Source organism: Astyanax mexicanus, chromosome 19 (assembly GCF_023375975.1).
Source record: "Astyanax mexicanus isolate ESR-SI-001 chromosome 19, AstMex3_surface, whole genome shotgun sequence".
Lineage (NCBI taxonomy): Eukaryota > Metazoa > Chordata > Actinopteri > Characiformes > Acestrorhamphidae > Astyanax > Astyanax mexicanus.
This window is the reverse complement of record NC_064426.1, coordinates 6,189,676-6,213,801: the sequence shown is the minus strand read 5'-3', so window position 1 is coordinate 6,213,801 and position 24,126 is coordinate 6,189,676. Positions and strand designations below refer to the sequence as shown.

At 38.6% G+C, this 24,126-nt stretch overlaps 1 protein-coding gene across 1 annotated transcript in view; it reads right to left on the bottom strand.

Moving 5' to 3' along the window:
• The window catches only part of septin12 (septin 12), a 161,228-nt gene extending 148,994 nt beyond the window's left edge, over positions 1-12,234 (bottom strand). Inside the window, exon 1 of the mRNA XM_022675825.2 lies at positions 12,037-12,234. Within this exon, the coding sequence (XP_022531546.1) occupies positions 12,037-12,091 (55 nt within the window). The 5' untranslated portion in view covers positions 12,092-12,234. The remainder of the gene's footprint in view (positions 1-12,036) is intronic.
• Between the last annotated feature and the right edge of the window lie 11,892 nt (positions 12,235-24,126).

Sequence of the window (24,126 nt, the reverse complement as noted above, 5' to 3'; positions counted from 1 at the left end):
ACGCAGTGTCAGGGGCTGTGGGCTTGGATTACAGTGGCCTTTCACCATGACCCAGAATTCCTTTGGAGGACAATACGAGTGTCCTGAGAGCTCTGCAGAAGGATGCAAGCAGAAGCGGCAGCTCGAAATTATTCGCATGGGCTTCAGCGCAATGCGCAGTGACAGTCGAAACACGGCAGCAGAAGCAGCTGATGCTTTAAAGGACTCACGACCCCTTGAATCAGGTACTTTCATCCGCTTTCCGTCTCTCTCTTACGCAAGAGCAATGGGTAAGGACCGCGGCACCTTGACAGCTCACTGATCGAGCTGGTGAGGAGAAGCCTCAGCTGGATCATTTTCCGGCCTTTCAGGCGCATTTGTCCTGCACTGTATAAACGTGCTGCTATCAGCGAACACCTATCATGCCATCTGGAGGAGAGAAGCACTGATTTTTATCGCTGCTTGCTGGAGCAGGAGCTTAGAGCTTAGAGCTTGGGGCTTGGAGCAGGAGCACTTTTCTTTCTCTGTGGGATGTGCAGCCAATTAGAGACACCCAGCCTATAAGGACTAAATCAAATCACATTTCACAGCCTTGCCTTGTACAGTGGGTCGACCACGGCCCCTTTGTTTCAGCTCGCCCACTGCAAGCCACACAGCTGCGAGAGTTTAAGTGCTAATCAGATTCCGGCAGTGGGGATGCTTTTGTGTGGTAGATACATGTCTATCTGTGCGTGATAGCTGCACATGCTGTTATTCCCTTCAGGGCTGGGGAAGGGGATCTGTCATGAGAAGGGCACCATTAGGGGGCCTTTTGATTCAATACAGGAGCCGGCGAAGGCACCGTAGGTGATCGCACAATGGCACTCAAAGTGATGGAGGAGCGCATGCTACTTTAGCTAACTGCTGTTTCAGGAAGAGAGCGAGAAAAGAAGGGGGAGGTGGAATCTGAGTGGCACACAGCCTAACAGCCCTCTTCGCAGAGCAGCACATGCAAGTGTAAACTTGCACTCCCCTTTGACTGAGATAAAGAGGGGCTGGTATCAGGTAATTACTGGCACCCTGTCAAACACTCAGGAAATAATTACGCTGGCAGCCAAGCGCCCCATCTCTGCTCTGCTCTGCACTCTTTTCTCGCAACTTCTCGCATGGGTGTAATCCTCTCTGCTTGCACAAGGATCAGCACAATGCTCGTCGATCTGATAAGAAGAGGGGGACCTAGAAGGTTCCCACTCCCCTTGTGCTCCTTGGCACGTCTGCCTGCCTTGCCTAACTGAGGCTGCTGTAGACTGGGACACAGTAGGGAGATGGGCGTCAAAGGCAGGCAGTGGACAGTGGTTTCCTGTATTCCAAAATCTGTTGGCATTCCATTCATTAAAAAGGAAATATTTCCAGGAAATAAGGAATAAGATTCCCGGTTTCCTGAAGAATCCATGCCATGCTGCGCAAGCTTGTCCGACCCCAAAGGTGCAGAGAGTTAGGGTTAAACCTTAAGTGAGTGAAAACAGATTTCCACAGCGTTGCAGTTGGCAGTCAGACGGATCTGATCACCGTACTGATTTCTGACACGTGAGGTTCTACAGCAAAGGCTGTTAAACGTTGGCAAACTGACACAACGAAAGCACAGTGCATGGTGAATTTTGCCTGTCACGCACAGCTTTTTACGAGAGGCAGCACCAAAGCAAGAATCAAAGAGATTCCCTCACATTTGTCATGCGTTCACATGGCTGGAGGATCACACAGGTATTACATTAGGACACATGCTGTTTCAAGTCTTTGCTTTGGCTTGAGGTGTTGAAAGGTTTACAGGGAAGGGTCCTGTGCATGGCTAACGATGGCCCCAGGGCGAACAGGGGAAGAGAGGCCCTGGAGGCAACCAAACAGGAGTGAAACTTGAAGCCATCTGGCTGTAAACTTTCTACAGTCCCTAGGAAATGTGCTGCAAGGGCGAGCAACAATCATAATCAACACCATCCCTCATACATTCCACCAAAGCTGAGAGAGTTGAGAGTTACGCCAAGTTCTGGCATCAAGATACTTGGGTAATCCTGGTCCTGAAATGTTCATATTTTTTAAAAGTTCTACCACACCACACATTACAGTTCCCAACTAATTCCCAACAAGCCCTTCCCTAAATCAAAGTTTAGGTCGAGTACGCCCTCCTCAGAATTTGTATTTATTTATCTATCCCAACTCAAATCAAGTCTTGATGAAGCTCTTATCTGCTGCATCACAAACCTGTGTATGCTAGTTTCAACTTGGCTCCAAGAGTCAAACATGAATCCAAACTGAACAAATCTAAATTTTCTGAAACATAGATCTAGTAGATCCGAGCATCTAAGCACCAGTGTTGGGAACCAGTGCCCCAGACTGAGAGCACAGACCTGGCCAGGCATGAAAGGGGCTTGCCTGGGCCTGCCGTGGAGGCTTTCCCTCCCCCCCTCCACCCCGCATTCCACACAGGTATTCTCTGATGACCCCTCGGCACATGGCTGAGCCCTCTACCTCAGGAGACCACCTCAGCTATGGCACATCTGGAAGCCAAATTCCGAGCCGCAAATTTGCAACTCTTGCTGCTTTACAAAATGGCCCTGTGTTTTGCGTCCTGGGGGCTATGACAGGAACTTTCACACTGTGAGACACTTTCTCTCATCCTGAAACTCAATCCTCTGCAATCCTCTGGTTTTTTTTTTCTTTTCCTTGTTTTACTCCTATATCATAGCATTTTCAAAGTTCCTTTAGGAAAAGTTCCTTTAGGGTTCCTTAGTTTAAAGCTGTGAAGGAACCCCCTTAATGTGCTTTGAGGAATCTTTAAGAAAAGGTTTTTAAAAGAAAATGCTTTTAAGGTTTCTCAAAGCCCCCTTTTAAACTATTTTTAAAAGTTTACATTGCTAAAATAAGTTTTATAAGGACTTTTATGGGGTTTTCAATTTGTAAATGTGGAGGAAACTCCTTCATTTGCTTTAGTGAATCTTCAAGAAAAGGTTTTTAGTAGAAAATGTACCTTGAAGCATTCTAAGTTTTTATTTCTTTATTTGAGGTTCCTCAAACCCCCCTTTTAAACTATTTGTAAAAGTTTACACTGCTAAAATAAGTTTTATAAGGAGTTTTATGGGTTCTTTAATTTGTAACTGTGGAGGAGCCTCCTTAATGTGCTTTCATAAATCTTCAACAAAATGTACCTTGAAGCATCTTAAGCTTTATTTAAGGTTTCTCAAACCCCCCTTTTAAACTATTTTTAAAAGTTTACACTGCTAAATTGGTTTCATGAGTTTCATACGGGTTCTTTAATTTGCAACCGTGGAGGAGCTTTGAGGAATCTTCAAGAAAAGGTTTTTAGTAGAAAATGTACCTTGAAGCATTCTAAGTTTTTATTTCTTTATTTTAGGTTTCCCAAAGCCCATTTTTAAATTATTTTTAAAAGTTTACACTGCTAAAATAAGTTTTATAAGGAGTTTTATGGGTTCTTTAATTTGTAACTGTGGAGGAGCCCACTTAATGTGCTTTGGGGAATCTTTGAGAAAAGGTTTTTAGTAGAAAATGTACCTTGAAGCATCTTAAGCTTTATTTAAGGTTCCTCAAAGACCCTTTTAAAACTATTTTTAAAAGTTTACACTGCAAAAATAAGTTTATTGAAGAACTGTATGTGTTATTCACTTTGTAACTATGAAGGAGCCCTTTAAGGTGCTTTAAAGAACCTAAAAGAAAGCACCTTTTTTTCTTTAAGCTTTCTTAAAGCACCATTATGGGGTCCTCCACAGTTTTAAATTGAAGAACGCCTAAAAGTTCCTCAAGGGTCAGGGTTAACAGTGTGTACATTCCAAAGTGCATCAAAGGTCCTCTAGCGTGTAAATACTAATAAAATGCATATTTGGTTCAAGACAACTGCAGACATTTTTTTTTTAAATCCAAGAACAAGAAGGTGCATTCAGGAGGTGTCAGATCAAATGCACGCTTCATTAGCAAGATGAAGTGTCAGGTATTTGTACTGCAACATGTCTGAGCCATAGGCTAAAATTTCCTGCCAAATTCTTGGGAGCTTTGATTTAGTAACATGGCACATCCATTGACAACTTGACAGCTATCTTGTAACATGTTTTATAACTCAATTAAACGTTCAAATGATCAAATGTGCATGAGGGTCCAGAGGTTGATATTAATCTTAAATAATGATCTGATGGGACTAATGAGTCGATCACTGCTTAAGTCCTTGGGTTGGATATTAGGGGGAATTCCATATTCCATATTATTATGTGCACATTAATATTTTAATCATTTTTAAATAATACATGGTTTATACATGGTGAATCTTTAACAATGTTTTTTGTATAACTGTTGATGCGCACAGTTAATATGTAATAACATATGCATAACATATTCTTCACCTGTGTTACATAATGTGTTGTTGGGATGGGCAACAAGGCAAAATTGTATTTTATTATGAAAAATATTCTCATTAACTTGACCATATACTGTTAAAGCATAAAGTATTAAGTATATTATTACTGCTTAAAAACACACTAAAAAAACTGCAATTAAGAGTTATTAAGCATAACAAATCATCTTATTTAATTGGATTAATTGCAGTGTATTTAAAAATACAATCAAAAACGAATAAGTGAAAGAGAGAGAAATTAAATTGTACTAAAATTGTACTTTCTGAATGCAATACCATATATTAACACAAATATAGTGCATATTTTTACTATATCTACCAGCCCTGTGTAACATTATTTATTTTGTTATGATCGGGAGATCGCTAGTTTGAATCCTGGTTATGCAGCTTGCTATCAGCTGCCAGAGCCCTGAGAGAGCACAATTAGCCTTGCTTTCTCTGGGTGGGTAGATGCCACTCTCTTCCCTTATCAGTTCTATGATGATGTCAATCAGCACAAGGCGTCTTTGAGCAGATGCTGGTAAAACAGCTAAACAACAGTAATCGGCCCTTTATTTCAGGGATTAATAAGATAAGGTAAATGAGAGCATTTTTCTGGGATTAAAAAAAGAATGAATTCAGCTTTAACTGGAAATATCTGCGCTGCAAAACTGTGCTGGACTGAGGTGCACAGCTTTCACGTTTACGAGCACGTGCTCAACCATGTGGATGGAGGCCATGCGGTTACCTCGTGTTTAATCCTTCCTCTCCCCCTCATGCTTCTCAGGCAGCAGCCGCCTTTCACTCACACAGACACAGAGACAGAACTGTGTATCTACTGTACTTCTTGTGTCAAGAATCAAAACATTGCAACATGACGTGTTTGATTTAATTGCGCCTCTGCACACCATGATGACCATACTTAAACGATATATCGTTCAGCCCTAGTGTTTAAGCATAGTTGATATCTATTATATACTAATTTATCGCAATATCTGTTACTATCATTGATCCAAAACCCACATTAAAAGGCTTTTATCTGCCTTAATTTTCACTCAGTACCCTCAGTGTTATCCTGAAGAGCACAGCCCAGACTGCAGAGTATTTTAAAATGGGGGGGACTGGGAGGCAGTTAGTCTAGTCTAAGGTGGTGAGGAGCAGCAGAGTTACTGTAATTACCTCTGCAATAGCCCAGCCATAAACTAGACGCAAACAGACACATGCGCTTTCACACACATGCAGACACACACAAGCGCAAACACACCTTCATTCCATTTAACCCCCCCTCCCCAACACACACACACACACACACACACACATACATAATGCCCCCTCCGGCCCCCCACCCCCCAACACCCAGCAGAGGTGCTTTACTGGGGCCCCTGTGTCCACCAGATCTGCTGCCTGCCCTGCATCAGTGCTTTAATGCTGCTAGGAATGTACTAGTAGCTCTAAAACCCATATAAACAGACAAAAACAACAGAAACTCTTTATTTTCATGTTTTCATACCTCAGAGTAAGCATGACTAAAGAACATATGATCTCCAAACTTCTGAGGTTCACAAGAAAACATGGCCTAGAGGTGGTCTTCTTAGACCTCTTTACACTGCAGTTAAGCACAGAGGGTCCCAAATAACCCAAATAACCTTTTGATTCTACACTGTAAACCCACACGTTGTTTGAACTCTTTATTATTATTATTATTATTATTTGAGTCTGTTTTCCATAAAATTGGATATTTCTAAACTATACTAAACTATTTTGAGTTAGTTGAACTGTTGATTTGTGTATACATATACTGTACTATTCAAACTGAGATCTTTGAGTTGAACCAACTTATAATAACTGAGTTTAGTCTGTTGCCATTAAAAGCTTTTTTCCATTGGCTTCTGTCACAATATATTTGCATGCTGGGTGTGTCCTACAGTTTCTGACTTACTAACACTCACCATCAGTGTGATCATAGTGATTCCCCCTGAACTACCTTAGACATTAATCAAGTTCCCCTTTAGTTGTAATAACTTGATGTTTTAATTTATGCTATCTCAAGTTTTTATTCTCCATTGCATCACAACATTATTAGAATGTTTCTTGGTTTTTAGTGTCTTTTCCACACGGATCAGATTAATTAAAACAGTATTATGTGATTATCTGGAAATAATCACACTTGTTTACCTTAAGACACACGTTTTTATAGTGGATATTTAAATATAAATAAAATGATTAATGTTAGAAATGTACAATGCACTTATATTTAAATTAGTGGTGCAAATTGAAATGTGAGTATATACTTGTATGTTTGAGGGGAGATAAAGCCAATATGGGACGCTGGAATGTAAGGATTTTAAGGTTTTCTGAATTAGAGCTTAATTTTGAGTAAGAATCAAATCAAATTAAGTTTTTTATGTGTTGCACACGTGCTCACAATGGGGGGGGGGGGGGTGTGGGATGAGCATTTAAATGTCCTGGGGAAAACATTCAACGGCCAGTATTCAGTACTGTGTACACTGGGGGATGTATGTGTCCGTGTGTCTGCACATTGGGCGGGGGCGGGGCAGATTACAGCGAAAGTTGGGGTCAACCTTGGTGACAGGATTAATTAGCATTAAAAAAAATAATAACGCATTGCTAATTCTAAATAAATTGCATGTATTATTGCTTTAACCTTGACAGCTATAGTTTTAATGATACTATGATGCGTTTTCCAAAATTCTGATTTGAAGCATTCTCACAGTATTGCAATATATCGTAATATATTAAATCATAACCCCTGTATTGTGATATGCATCGTACCACCCGATTCCTTGCGTAGTGTGTGATCGGCTACTAGCCAGCATGCTAACGTTGGAACGCTGTAGCGATGCTGGACAAAGCTGGTAGCAATAGAGGAAAAGCCTGATCGCCAACTCTAAAGTATTGATTTTGGACAAGCAGGACCAGCATGCTAACTTGCTAACTCAGAGCAGGAATCTATAGCTGTGTCTCAATTCAGGGGCTGCATCCTTCGAAGGACGCAGTCTACGAAGGTGTGTCCTTTGAAGTATTGGTAGGCTGCGATGGCAGTACTGAAATGGGACAGTCTACACTACGGTGTATTTCCTGTTTCCTGTTTGAGATTTTACCCGCCACAACTAAAGTCAGAGCTGAGAAATGAGCCAGAGATTTTGATTCTCGTTTTTTGTTTTAGACCACAAAGTACCAAATTAATTAAGTCCAGGTTAATTAACTGTGCAGTTACTTAAATATTTTATATAAATATATATATAAACTAAATAGTAAAAATGATATAATATATAAATAATATTTATAATATCTATAAGTATTAATATATCTATAAACTACATAATACTACATATACTACATAATACAGCCGACTCCTCTGCTGACTCCGCCCTTTTCGTGCTGAAATGCAATGAATCTTGGGATACAGTAGGCTGTGAAGGATATACCCAGTGCATCCTTCGTTTCCGAGGAAAAGAAGGCTGCATTCGTCGGCCGCATTCGAAGGAGTCTTTGAAATGGGACAGTCTAGTCGCACCGCGGTGACGTTATCGGCCTTCAAATGAGTCCTTCAAAGGATGCAACAGTTTCATAACAATTGAATTAAGACATGTACAGTACTGCACAGCACTAATAACTATATGGCTCAGCCTTAGCTCTTGTTTCCTTCCTTTCAAAACACATCTCTATACACATGGTCCAACAGTCATCATCGCCATTGGCGTAAAGCCACTGTACCATAGAAGCCGCTGCACTCTCCCTCATTCAGTGTGCACACAGCCACATTTTAAAGCATCATAGACCACAAACGCCCACATACATAAGGACTACACAGCTCGCCACACAAGCCAAGACACTCCAGTCAATTATACACGACGCAGGGAGTCTATCAAAAGTGAAGGAAAGCACTGTATGTATATCTTTGCTCAAGCACCAGCCAGCACACTGGCCCCTTGTTCAGAAGCGACCCCAATTGGCCCAGTTGGAGGTGAAGCCGAAAGAGTGCGACGCCTCTCTTGTGGCATCTTCTACCAGGAATCACATAATCACATGGCTCCAGTACGGGTTTGATTGAAAACGAGGGCTAACTGAAGCCTTTTGTGGGGGAAACACTGCGTCTTTCAACAAACGCGTCCGCGCTCAGGACCCTTAACAACATCCGCTACAGTACATCCTTTGACGAAATCTAATATACCGCTGTCACAGCTCATTCTGCCTTCTCAGAATCAGCGAGACGTCCGAGAGCGGAGAGTCCGAGCTAATTCCAAGGCATTTCTTTTTTTTAATTGCTTGCATGCGAAGTATCTCATCGGTAAACACATCTGCTCGGCCGAGAAGCCAGTATTAATGGGGATTGTGACTATCAGCCCCCAGCATCGCAGACTCCGTGTCTCCGGCGGCCGCAGAGGCATTCCTTAATGTTATTACAACTCTGGGGGGTATGAGAGCTTGTCTGATTTGTTTGCTTGCAATGCAGAGGGCAGTTGCGAGACTACCCTGAACTGCACTGATGCTTATCGGGATAAATAATGGGGAGTAATGCTGGAGTAATGCTGCGTTTGAGCTTATTTGAGCTTGCGTGTCGCAATTTCCTAGTTCCAATGGGTGGAAAACATACAACGTAATACTCCTAAATAAGCAAATCCCAGGTATTATAGATTGTTTTGTGTCAGTTTCACAGAATTTGATAAGCATTATTCTTCACCACAGAAAATAAGAGTATTATATAAGACCAATTGGTACTTTTGTCAGTGTGGGCAGTGTGCCAAGTCCTGCTGGAAAATGAAATCCGCATCTCTATAAAAGTTGTCAGTAGCAGAGGGAAGCATGAAGTGCTGTAAGATTTCCCAGGAAAACAAAACTGCACTGACTTTAGACTTGATAATAAAACACAGTGGATCAACACCAGCAGATGACATGTCTCTCCAAACCATCACTGATCATCAGTACATTTTACATTTCATTTGTAAATCAAGGGAGCAGAGTCTGGAGGAAGAGTGGAGAGACACACAGTCCAAACTGCTTGAGGTCTAGTGTGAAGTTTCCACCAATCAGTGACAAACTGAGATCTTTGAGTTGAACCAATTTATAATATTAACTGAGTTTAGTGTGTTGCCATTAACAGCTTCTTTTTTCATTGGCTTCTGTCACAAACTATTAGCATACTGGGTGTGTCCAAGAGTTTCTGACTCACACTCAGTCACCATCAGTGTGATCATAGTGATTCCCCCTGAACTACTTTAGAAATAAATCAACTTCCCCTTCATTTGTAATAACTTGATGTTTTAATTTATGCTATCTCAAGATTTCATTCCCCATTACTTAAAAACAATTGAGTAAACCAGCAGCTTTAAAAGAGTTAAGTAAACTCAACTTATCCGCTCTTACAGTATAACAAAAAAAAAAAAAGTTAAATCAACTTCTCCTTTAGTTGTAATAACTTATTGTTTTAACTTATGTTAACCTACATTTTCATTACCGTTTACTTAACTTTTTTAAGGCTACAGTGCAGAACACAGTCAATCTTAACTGGTAACTGGATCGCAGCATAACTTCCTAAAGCTAGAGCATCAAACAGCAGCACCACTGCAGCCAATCCTTAGACTTCCCAATAGCCGAGGCATCCGAGGTGACCAAAACCGACCAATCACTGCGCTGCACACCTTTTAACCAACAGCACAGTCACAACAGGCGCTCCGATATAATAATAGCCGGCCGCTCTTTCATGCCGTGGGCTTAAACTAATTTGTTTTCCTCCTCAGATCAGCACCTGTCTAAACACCCAGGCGTTGAGAGAGAGCGCGGACATTGTTCCGCGGACCCCGCTGTGCGCCGGCCCATGCCGAATCAACCGGGGAGGGTTCCTCTCTTTCACAGAAATGTGTGTCAAATCCAATAGAGGATGCAGTTGCGGTGAGGGCCAGGAAAAGGCCGCATTTCTAAATGCAGAGGCGCGCCTCGGCGATGTAAAGAGAAGGGCTAGTAGTTTATGAGCTTGGGGAGCTAATTACAGTCCCACACCAGTGGAATGTATGGCGGCTCGGAGTCAGGAAGCACGGGCAGCTCAGTCGTTTCACAAAATTCACTTTTATCCTCTTTGTGGAGCAAACGATAAACACCATGAACACACAATATGAATAATCTCTTGGAAGTTCCAGACCTCAATCTAAGCAACCACTTGATTTTACTATGTAGAATCTTAAAAAAAAAAAATAATAATAAAATGAATAAAAATATGTCCCTGTCCCATAAGAATAAGAATTGGAAGTCCAGGGATTCTGTGATTACACTTTCTGTATTTAATGTTGATGTTTTTATGTCTGCAATTGAATTTATTGCACCAGCCATCACAAATCAACTGTTATCACAATGGAACCAGTCAGAGGAAACAGGACAGTGTCTTCTGTCTACATCCAGGAGAGTATGTTAGCGTAAAACTATGCTAAAGTAGATGAAAAGTCTTAAAAATTTATCTTAACTATAAAAGGTAAGTGGGAAAACAACCAATCTGAGTAAAAAAAAAGCTTTTTAACTTTAGAACTGTAGAGGAAGTTCTCACAACATCCTGCATCATCAACACAGGAACTGTGATTCCTATGTTTCCTATGTTTCTTACGTTTTTTACGTGACGTTTTTTGTTTTGTTCTAAGTAAAACTGAGTAAGCTTCCAAGTGAGAAATGACAGGAGAACAAAATGTAATTTTACTACTGATACATCCATTGTTCTGCACCCAAAATTGGGAATTTTAGCTCAAAATGTCAATAAAGCACTTTTAATGTTTAGCTAATTAGTAAAAAAGACTAACCAATGAGACAAATGTATTTAAAGTCATATTCTGCTTTGTTGTTTGTTTTTTACTGTTTAAATGTTAAGTGATCAAAAAGTCTAAAATTTTGTTGATTTGCATTTTTAGGTCATTTAATTCGTGCAATAGTGAAAAAAGTGGTGGACTTAATAAAACAAATAGTGAAATATGGTTTTCACTATTTAGTGTTTGGACCTCTGCCAATTGTATTTATTTATTTTATCAGTTTGGTCAGTTTCAGTTCAGGCCTTGATTTTTATGAAGGTGCATCTTTAAATAAAATAAATTAAATTAAATTAATGAAAGAAATCCATAATACAATCAATTAGAATTATATTTGAAGATCTAAAGTTATTAAAACTTTAACAAAATTCAGTTTAAAAATGTTTAAAAATGCTATTTTCTCACAAATTCGCTTCATCGTAAAGTATCATGACTGAAGATACCAAGAATAATACAAATCTCAACCATTTTATGCTAGTACTGAGTAAATGGGAGTACTTAGAAGCTAATTCTATGAACTAACTTCTGTAACACAACCATTTATTGAGGTATAAGCACTCTAAGAAGATACTAATACTTTAAACCTGTAGAAAAAAAAAAGTTTTAAAAAGAGTTTTGAGCAAACTCACTGTTTTTTACAACAGTCCTTATTCATTTCACTCTAATAAAGTAGCATAAAAAAGTTCAAGCACAGCTTTAGAAGTTCTGCAGCATGCTGCAGTAACTCCTGCTCATCTTCACTCTGTCTGTATCTTCCAGATTAAACACTGTATCTTCAAATTAGCCTAAAAAAGCTTAAAACATTGAATAACAAGCAACATCCTCTCTGAATCAGCTCTGCTTGCTTGTTTTAACACAGGAAACACAAAAACTCACCCTCAAAATCAGACAATATCCCCTCAAGGTGGTCATTCACAGAAATATCTGACATCCTGACTTATTGTCCACAGAAAAAGTTCCAGCTTCTGTGGCTCAAACAAGAAGTTCAGACCCTGGGTTCCTCAGGCGAAGCTGCAGCTGCAGTTTATCTCTGCTTGTGATACCAGATCTATTCAATTTAGGATTTCTACACTCTCTGCCTCTCATTCGAGTGGCTCACTAACACAGTACACGCTCAGTTCGAGCCTGGGCAGGCCCCGCCCACACAGTCCCGCCCATGGCATAGCCACGCCCCTTTATCTGAAGAACGGGTTGAGATGTTTTGGGATTCGCTTCTTAATCCCACCCATATTGAGGACTACACTACTTCACAACTACTAGTGAATAAAAAAAAAAAATATATATAAAAAAAATACTTATTATTTCAGTAATTCAGTTCAAAATATGAAACTCATATATTATTAATCAATCAGTCAATCAATCAGACTGACATGACAAAGAAAATAAGAGCTAAATTGAATAATTCTAAAATAACAGTAAATAAAAGATAAAAATAGATAGTTAAAATAATAATAATAATTATTATTATTATTATTATTATTATTATTATTATTATTATTATTATTATTATTGTTTAATTCATAAGAAATTAAGATCAAAAGAAGTTATAAAATTAAGATAACTTTAAATAACAATGAAAAATACAAATAAGTAAGTGAACTAAAAGATATACACATATGTATTACATACAGTGATCTATTTTAAACATGCATTTTTTGTATTATTGGTGTTTATGGTTTACAGCCAATGAAAACCCAAAAATCAGTGTCTCACAAAATTTGAATATTATATAAGACCAATTGGTACTTTTGGCAGAGTGGGCAGTGTGCCAAGTCCTGCTAGAAAAATGAAATCCACATCTCCAAAAAAAGGGCTGTAAAATTTAAAATATAAAATCTCCAAATGAGTGAAGTAAGACTTAAATCAAGCAAAAATCACAGATTTTTTAATATTTTGTTTCATAGATTTTTGCTTAGCCAGTGACTTGTTGTGCTTATTTTGATTATTTTGATAAAATAAGGTAAAAATTAAGTTAAGTAAGGCTGGATAAAATATTTATTCCTTAAATAAAAACTAAACAATCTTCAAATAACATAATTTTGCTCTAGAACACAGTAAAGATTAAAAAGTTTAAATTACAATATATAAACATAAAACCAATTCTAGTCTTCAAACAGGCAAAAATAGCTTTTCTGTGATAACGAATATACGTGTTTATGAGCAACACACTAGCATATGATGGTTCACCAAAAGACCACATTCTCTCCTCATAAACAACTTTCAAATTCAGACTGAAATTACTGAGGCTTTTATTTGGTTCACATTCCTGAAACTCTGAAATATTGCATGTGTTTTCTGTGAATTATAATTGAGATTTAAAGTAGTGCACAGTAAAAAGCACAGCAGAGATATTCTACATCTATTCTATTCATGAATCTGAATACATATGGAAGACATGTTAATACAAAAAAAAACACATGTTGACAATATACCATATCAGCAAGCATCAATAGCGTATTTTGTGCACTATAAGGCGCACCATTTTATAAGGCACACTATCAAAAAATGTCTATTTTCTGGTCTATTTTCTATTTTTCTTATAAGGTGCACTGGATTATAAAGAGCATTTTAGGAGACACTATAAGGAACAGCTAACTCAGCAGGTCTGGCTGCTGGGTGGTGGGGTAGCTAACTAAGGTAAGTAAAACTAAGCTAAGTAAACAAAACTGTAATAAATAAGACTTTATTTTAAAGTCAAACAAGCGCTGGATGCTAATCTACACAGACTTCTCTCCTGAAAACTGTTTATTTGGGTGAATAAAGCTCTTCCTTTCATTTACAGTAAGCTTAGATTCCCGAATTTCTCCAGCACTAGGCTGGAGCATTAGCATTAGCGGCTAACTGCTCCAGCAGTTCTACCCAGGGTTAGGAGCAGGCTACAGGCTGATAATACTCACCTCTGAATGGGGAAATAGTGAGCGTGGTTAGCAGGATATGCTAATGCTGGTCCAGAAGTGCTAGCCAGGGTTAGCAGCAGGCTATAGGCTGATAATATTCACCTCTGAACGGGAAAATAGAGGTTAGCATCTAATGCTAATACTGCTGGAGAACTAAACTGCAACTCCTGTATAATGCTGTACTTTAGTGAGGTGGCTTTACTGCTCCTTAATACCTACCTGGTAAAATTAATACAAATACGCACTGGATTATAAGGTGCACTTTCAATTTTTTTTCTAAGTGTGCTTTATATTATGATGAATACAGTACTTGAATTATGATTGTTTGTTACTTTTTTCTCTCCTAAAATGCAAGATTCTGTCACAGTCACATCTGTATATGTTAGAGAAGATCCTCAAGTATTTTTTTTCCTGAGATAGCATTTTTCTATAGATTCAATGATCATTGTATGTTTGTTTATAATATGGTATTGTAATACATATAAAATATTAGCTGTTCAAGCAACAATGTTCAGACCCAGAGAGGGACCTATTGCACACCCTGCACAAGGAACAATAAACGTGTATAAAAAGTGCTTACTAGTGTATATAAATATATAATATAAATAAAATAAATTAAAAATATAAAATAAATTCCAAATGACTGATTTTTACAAATTTCTTCATTATTTGCCCAATAAGATGTAAAAAAAAAAAAAAAAAAAAACTCTGTGTAACTTACATTTCAATACAGTTGTGGTGATAGGAGAAAAAAAAATATTTCTTTGTGATGTTAGGGCTGACAAAATAGTGGTACATTTAGAAAAAAATGTTTTTTTCTAAATTTTTGTTTAATCTTCAATTAATTTAGAAATACACTACATTTTAGGCCAAAACCTCCTTTTAACTGTAACAGTATAAAACAAAAGCTATGTTTCAAACAGTACCTTAACTATGGTTCTCTACATTTAAATGTCTGGATTACTATTGGGTAGTAAACGATTTTCAGACATTACCTTATATGCTTTTGTTTCCTGGCAGCTCACTGACATCTGACATCATCTGCATAAACACAGTCCCTTTTTGTTCTATTTTTTCATTGGTCTAATTTAAGACACTGAAGCTGTGTCAATGGATGAAACCTGTTATGCTACATCACCAACAGGGTGGCCTCACTGAATGCCGCCATCTTGGATTCAACTTCAGTGTTTCAAATGGGGAGCTAGGTGTGTGATACATTAATCTGGTAGAAAATTTGTCCTCTAACACATGCATCATGCTATCGTAAGCTTATTCTCATGTTTAAACATTGATCTTTCCTCTGTACAGGTGGTGAATGAAGGATGGTGTATTTTATAGACAGAGTGGAGGTCATCCTCATTTCCTGTAAAAGCTCAAAGCTCTGTGCAATCTCAACCCAGCACTGCTGAACCAAAAAAGTCAACCAGATCAATAAGCACATAATAAAAAAACATAAAAACAATTAAATCTGGTATTTGTGACCCAAGCTAAGCAAATAAATTTGTTTGCAGAAAATGAGAAATGGCTAAAATAACAAAAAAGATGCAGAGAATTTCAGGCTTTAAATAATGCAAAGAAAACAAGTTCATATTCATAAAGTTTTAAGAGTTCAGAAATCAATATTTGTTTGAATAACCCTGGTTTTTAATCACAGTTCTCATGCATCTTGGCATCATGTTCTCCTCCACCAGTCTTACACACTGCTTTTGGATAACCTTATGCTGCTTTACTCCTGGTACAAAAATTGAAGCAGTTCAGCTTGGTTTGATGGCTTGTGATCATCCATTTTTCTCTTTCAATTTGGTGAAATCAAAGAAACTCATCATTTTTAAGTGGTCTCTTAATTTTTTCCAGAGCTGTATGTGGCAACATATCACTTTCTTAAGGACAGTAAGTAACATTCATTGTGTGTGCTCCACCGACACCATACTAAACCCCACCCATCCCTATAAAATTATTTTTTTTTTCTTTGGCTGTATACTATATGCCTACACAAATGAAGGACCCAAAAAAATGGACACCAATACTTTTATTAAGAGAGTACCTTTTAGGAGAGCAACGAATACCTAAAGTTAGAGAGAGAAGGTCACTGGTTCAATCCCCAGGACCAGCAGGAAGTGGGAGTGGGTGGAGCTAAGATGCCCTTCAGCAAGACACCTAACCCCTGATTGCTCCCCCAGGCAAAGAGAACTGCCCATCACCCCTGAGTAAATCCCCTGAATCAACTGTTTATATCTGTTTACACTCACAGATGGGTTTAATGTGGAGCTACTGACTATAAAGGATGATCTTAATCTCAACCCTCAAAGTTGGTCCGCTGTCAAAATGAGTGACGTCTAAGAACACACACACAGCTTGAGAAAACGACTTTGATCATTCCCCATCTACCCCCTCCTATTCCCTCTCTTTTTTCTCTCTATTCTCTCTCTCCATCTCTTCTTCTGTGTTTCTAAACATCCATCGCCGTCAAGCAGTGAAAAAAGCCCACACCAATTAAAAATAATGGCAGACAGAGGGCCACCATGTGACCGAATTCCCATAGACGCCACTGTTCACGCCGAGCGCCCGGCCGTGATCTTAAGTGGCCCTCATTAGCCATATGAGCATGCTCTAGTGGGGATTAGTGTCACACAGGCTTTTCATCCCCAGGGGAGACGGGGCGCAGGCTTCGCGAGCTGCTCCTCAAAGCCGCAGGGGCGAGTGCTTTCCTCGGCCGGGCCACGGAAACGCCGATACGTCAAATTCTGCGGGCGTCAGGGAGCAAAAGACGCAATTTATGGAAGTGGAACGGTGCAGCCGCGCCTTTGTATCAGGGTAGTGGAGATAAATAAATAAATAAAAGTGCAGGGCTAGGTTTGAGTGGTTTTGAGTTTGCAGCGTTTTCCATGGCGAAGGCTGCCTAATTTGTCTGAGTAGTAGAAGAGCAATGAAGTGGAGACAGAACCAGAGAGGGCCAAAATAGTCAAGATTCAAAATTTAAGCCTCTCAAAGAGGATCTGAATGTGGGCCCACTCTTCAAATCCTCACTGTCGAAACTGCAGAACTTATACAGTAGATTAGTATCACAGAACAGCTTGTCATTGGGAACAGAACACAGAGAACCGAGAGCTGAGGCTCTCACATATTTAGGCACACTTAAAATCCTTTAATTTTCCCAAAAATCTTTAGTGCGCCTTATTATCCAGTGCATCTTATGTATAAATTATACCAGTCAGGTTGTAAAGAAGCAGTAAAGCCATTCTGCTGAAGTACAGCGTTATACAGGAGTTTCAGTTTAGTTCTCCAACACCAAGGGCTGGAGCAATATTAGCATTAGCCACTAACCATGCTAAGAGCTAGCTCTTTTTAGAGATGAGTATTCTGGCTAACTCTGGCTAGCACTGCTGGAGCAGCATTAGCAATAGCCGGCAACTAAGTACTAAGCTCTAGCTCTTTCGCCGCTCAGAGGTAAGTATATAGGACTGTAGTCTGCGCCTTTACCATGTAATATCTCTCTGTCTTACTGGAGCATTCAAGGTTTCTCAGTGTAGCACTGTCGGGCTAGTGCTAGCAGTTAGCCACTATTGCTAATGCTGCTGCAGGAGTTTTTTTAGTAGAGAATCTGTATAGATTAACATCCAGCGCTGGTTTGACTTTTAAAGAAAAGGTTTAAGAATTACAGTTTTGTTTACTTAGCTTTAAGCTTTACTAAACTTAGTTAGTCAGTCACGCCCCAATCACCACTACTACCCAGTGGTGAGACCTGCTGAATTAGAAGGGAAACATGGCGAGAACCTTGTTCCTTACTAGTGTCCCAAAATGTGCCTTATAATCCGGTGCACCTTATGTATGAAAATAGACCAAAAAAAATAGACATTTATTGATTATAGATGTTCTTATTATCCAGTGCGCCTTTTATGTTTTATATTTTAGATTCTTCAAAGTAGCACCTTTTGCTTAGATGACAGTTTTTGCTCAATATTGGCTCAATATTTTCTCAGTGAGCTTTACGAAGTAGAGTCACCTGGAATTCAGGCTTTCAGTTAACAGCTGCGCTGAACTCGTCAAGAGTTAATTACTTGAATTTTGTGTCTCTTAATAATGTGTTTGAGAGCATCAGTTGTAAAGTAGTGAAGAGGTAGAGTTACAGGTATACAGTGAATAGTGAATATTTGTTTGAGTAATGTTCTAATCCAGATTATGAGAAGCAAGAATTAACTCAACTAAATAAAGAAAAAAATAATGACAGATCTAAGAGATTTGGGTCCAAAGAACTTTGAAAGTATCCTCAAGTGCAGTCATAAAGGCTATAAAAAAACGACATGATGAAACTGGCCCTTATCAGGACTGTCCCAGGAAAGGAAGAGCAAGAGTTACCTTTGTTGTACAGGATACGACTTCTTTTTTAAGACTGTATTAACTGGTGACACAGCCACTTCTACTTGTTGCTTGTTCTCTAATATCGTTTTTTAAGTTTTTTTTGTTTGTTTGTTAAGCCTAATGATGGCTTCCTTTACTTATTTTGAGATTTTCCATGGTTGATAGCCAGGAAATATCAACCAAATTTAACAATTGAAATCCATTCCAGACCCTTTCTCTCTTAATTTAGTGAGGAAATGGCTTTTTATCCAGCCATGTAAATTCCTTTAAACCTCAAACTATAGAGACTCCATTTAAAAATAAATAATAGTAAAAGTTCTGTAACTATGTATTATTCTATTATGATTAGGTCTCATACATCAAGGCCCAGTAAATAACTGTGTTCCTCTGTATATAATTTTGACTCAAATGTGACCACTTTGGTAATGATCCAGTGCATTACGCAACACTTTCAGGCTCTAACACCGAAACCGTATCTGGCACAGTAAAACATCAAACACATTAAGAGCCCCGAGTCTGAAGCACAACCCGCCCATCGCAATCAGTTAATGTCAGAGAAGCAAACACAGCTGTTGCAGCGCTAACCCACTGCCTATAAACACTCAATTTCCTGTGCGCCGCCGCCGCTGCATTCGACTGGAATCGTCCTCAAACCGGTTGGTTAGGGACTAGAACCGGGCTCAGCCTTCATTTCCCAAATCAAACAAATAAGAAGCATCTCAGGGGTCAAATCCAGGGCCGCGTAATATCTCCTCAGATCCACCTTAATCTGGAGGAAAAGGAAAATGCCTAGGAATAATTAAAGCTGATGTTTGCTGTGAGCGTCTGAGATGTATACGTTGGCCAACAAACTTAATGAAATGTGAAAAAATGAAAAAAAAAAACCAAAACACTTCCTGAGTTTATTCCTAGAATATCGTGCTGAAATTTTCATTATTTAAGACTTATTTAAGTCTAGACGACAAGGCCTATATGTAGACATGCAACAACACAGCAATATATAAGTAAAGTAAGTAAATATATTACAGTGCATCATTTCCACCATGAAAAATCTGAAGAAAATTTATGATTTTAAGATTAAATTATTTCAATGGATCATATTTAAGTGGTTTTTTCATCAATCTCTGCATATTCTCTTATTTTATTTAATGTCATGCATGTGTCCATTCTAAAAAAAAAAAGCATTTGATGTAAACGTTATTAAGCTAGAGCTGCAGAAATGATGATTTTCTAAAATTATTTTAATCATTGTGATATTATACCACGACAGGATGGATAACTCTCCTTTATTAAGGTTTTACCTCAAAAATTATTATGTCAAAAAAGACATTATTAAGAAATTATTATTTAGTCCCTTGAAACCAAAACAGAATGAAGGTTGTGATGTCACTGATATCAAAGAATACTTTATTAAAGAGAGACAGACAATTCTCAGACATTATAATACAGTATAAATAGCTTAAAAAATGATAAAAGTAGCTAAATAAATAACTAAAATATCTAAATTATTTGAAACACATCTTTACAACTCTTTAAAAATAAGTTTTTCTCAAAAAAAAAAAAAGTTACACAGTGTTTGTATGAAGTTTCAACAACTAAACTGCAGAAACAAAATCATGTTTCATTGACATTGACCAAAACATAAAAACAGACATCCAAAACATATATTGGAAATATATTACACTTTATTATTTCTGCCATGAAAAATATGAAGAAGATACAAATCTAAATTGAAGAATTGGAAAGTGGAAAAGGGAAATTTCGTTCTATTTTAAAGCCGCAGTCCTTTGCAGGGTTTTTGCAATGTCTTACATATTCATTCAGTTTTTTTTTATTATTATGATCATAATAAACAAGACAATACATTATTATACTATATGCATATACTCAAGTATATGCAATTGATATACATTAACCTCTTCCACATGCACAGTGCAATTACACATTCTTATTAAAGAGGTCAAAATCTTAAATAAGTGTGACATTATGACCCAATTCATTGTTTTTTCACACACAGAATCCTGTTTTTGTTTGTTTGTTTTTTTTAGCTCTGATTATATAGGACTATTTGTAGTTCTATAATTACAGATTGTAGTTCTTTATCTCTTTCTTTGCATATTTTATTTTTTATTATCCTCCTTTCTTATTTGGGTGGTGGGTTGTTGTTATTATTCTCAGCACTGCAGTGATTAGCACTAATTAGCATGGTGGTGGTGTATGGGGTGTTGGTGTGTGTTGTGCTGGTGGTGCAGTGAGTGGATGAGACGCAGCAGTGCTGCTGGAGTTTTTAAACACTGTGTTACACACTCTGTTAAACAAGAGACCGACATGTTTACAAACTCCAGCAGCACTTCTGTGTCTGATCCACTCAAACCTGAGTATTAAAGAACAACAGGGTGAAAGGAGGATAATAATAAATAAAGTATACAGAGAAACAGATACAAAACTACAGTCTGTAATTATAGAACTACACTTTGGTTAGTGAAGCTGATTAGATGGATGATAGATGTAGAAACAAAAGGAAGGAGGTGGTCATAATGTTGACTGGTGTATAAAAATGTCCGTATTTCACGTATTTTACATATTTCACTTTCAAAGTAGCTCCAACCAGCTCTGGTACTTTGCACTGATGCATTCCAGTCAGCTTAATAAATCCGTGAAATGGTGAAATGGTGGCTTTTCCCTTCAGGCCATGCAGAGGAAGGCCACGGCTGAGGAATGACAGATTGTTGGGTTATCTGGGAGTAAAGGAGTGGAGTGACAGCTGGAGGAGAAAGTCAAGCATGCACTGCTGAATTGGCCTCATCTAAAACACCCCTCCCTCCACCCGTCTACCTCCAGCTCCACAGCCAATCACTGAAGTGGGCAATTAAAGGAAAACCTGTGCAGGTTAGGTCAGGCTCACTGGCAGGACAATTGGTGACCTCTGATCTTAGACCTTACCTGCCTTGGGTCACAGATAAGGTGATTCCCTCAAGGTATGCATGCTCCACAGGCTGGGCCGTGCAATCTGGACCCCTAATCTGGTTACTCGGAGGTTGGGAGGGTCCGAAACAGAACTTGAAGTATAATCCCATTTCCTAAGAAGTTGCCTTACATTGGAGATCCTCTGCTTGCTTTTTAAACTGCATGGTTTCCAATATATTACTTTTAATTATGATCTGAAGCATGATGCCAAATCTGTTAAACTTGGTGGAGGTAGTATGATGGCATGGGCATGTAAATTATAGCATTTGATATATATAGCATGGCTAATTTCTAATTTCTACTACATTAGAACATTTCTTACTGGAATAATACAGATCCAAAACACTCTGGGATAAACTTAAGACATAAAAATAAATATACCAACACATATGTATACAATAGCTTTTGGATTATGTAATAGCTCCCTTACAAAACAAGAACAAGAAGAAATGTATTTAATTATATGTACAGCGGAAAGTCAACTGCGGAAAATTTGAACAAAAATGACCATAGATCATTATTTTGTATCAAGCGACATTGTTTATCATTTTAATGATATTGACCCAGACATCTAAACCAGACACCCAAACCATATATTGGAAATACTAGTACAGTATATTATTCCTGCCAAGAAAAATATTAAGAAGATACAAATCTAAACAGGAGAATTTTGGGAAAACTAGAAAATTGGAAAAGGGAAATTTCTATTCTTTCTATTTTTAAAGCAGCAGTCCTTAAGAGTTTTTGCAATGTCTTACATATTCATCCAGTTTTTTTTGTTTGTTTTAAAAATGATCATAATAAACAAAACAACATATTATTATACTATATGCATATAGTCTACTATATGCAATTCATATACTTTAAACTCTTCCACATGCTCTGTGAAATCACACATTCTCATTAGAGAGGTTAAATCCATTATTCAACCCAAAGATCTCTGTTTGAATCAGAGACTGTAAAAAAGATGGACGCCGTGTCGCTGTTCCCATTCATTCAATGAAAATGAAGCTAACATCTTCCTCCATGTTGGCGATCCTGAAACCCGAGTCTGGGCAGTAGAAACCAGAGGAGGGAGAAAGACTGTGGAGAGACAGCCTACTCATTTAAATAACCCCGCCCCTGAAGGCTGCATCCATAGAGCCCATACAGTCATTGGTCCCACCCCGGCTAGGTGTAACCCAGCCCTTTTACACACCAATAACCACACCTTTTTGAATAGAGCTGAATAACGTTTTAAAAAAACTGTGTGGTTCTGTGGGGATATAAAAATGTAACAATATAAGCAGAGGTTACACTAGCTGCTGCATTTAAATAATGGAGGTAGAATTACAGTATATTGCAGGGGTGTCCAAACTTTTTTGTTGGGGGCCAGAAGGAGAAATATATTTGAAGTCATGGGCCACAGACTCTTTAATTAAACAAATAATGAAATATACCACTTTAAATAATACATTTTCCTGATTACTTTCATTTACACACCATTTTACTTGAATTACTATCTTTATCTTTGACAGTGTTGTGTAAACTAAGATTTTTCAAATTGATGTTTCACGTCATGATGTCTCTTAATATTAAACTCCTTAATTACATTTAACAACTTTTAGACTCTTTGGCCCGTTTTTCTGCGCTAAAACTGCGCACTCTCTCCGCTTTTAGACTCTTTGGCCCGTTTTTCTGCACTACAACTGAGCACCCTCTCCGCCTTTAGACTCTTTGGCCCGTTTTTCTGCCCTACAACTGCGCACTCTCTCTGCTTTTAGACTCTTTGGCCCGTTTTTCTGCGCTAAAACTGCACACCCTCTCTGCTTTTAGACTCTTTGGCCCATTTTTCTGCTCTACAACTACACTCTCGCTGCTTTTAGACTCTTTGGCCCGTTTTTCTGCGCTAAATGTGCGCACTCTCTCCGCTTTTAGACTCTTTGGCCCATTTTTCTGCTCTACAACTTCACTCTCGCTGCTTTTAGACTGTTTGGTCCGTTTCTGACACCTAGCATTCAAACTTTGAATCTCACATTATAAAAACCTGCTTAACAGAGGGTCAACTTTCAGGCTGTAGTTTGGACACCCCTGGTATATTGGGAAAAAAACGTGATTAACAGTTGTCTGTTTTGCCATTGAAACCTATGGGGATGGGTGGGGTTACACAGCTTTCTGCAACCGAACAGCAGGGGGCGCCCGACCTGTGGTGGCTTCACTTATTTGAGAGACGATGCTCCGCCCAGCTATACACAGTCTATGGTTTGAATGTATAAGTGGCCACAAATGTTCAGCTAACTCAAAATAATTGATTAATATTTGGAAATACCATTTTTTTTTTACGTAAAACAGGCTTAATTTATATATAGTTCAGACAAATACTGCGTTTACAGTGTGTATATATGGACTACTCATCACAGAGCAGGGGTGGTGAAGGAAGAAGGGTCTTTATGCTGGCTGGTCGCTGCAACTGGAGGCCCAGATAAGGCCCAAAGCACCCAAAGCCCCCAGCCCAAAACCCCCACCCGCCCGCCCGCTTCCCCTGAGCATGTTGTCGCCGGCGCCGGAGTCAGCGTGCGCTGGAAAATACACTTTCTTTCGTTCCCCAGGCTATCACCACGAGCAACCTTTTCTGCCCCGTGATTCTGTTGCCATCATTGTATCGGCTCTGTTGAATTATTCAGCAGAGCTACGGGAGCAGGAGTCTGACTGGAATGGGAGATTAATATTTGTCACGCTTTCTGGTAGCGTGCCACTGACCAGA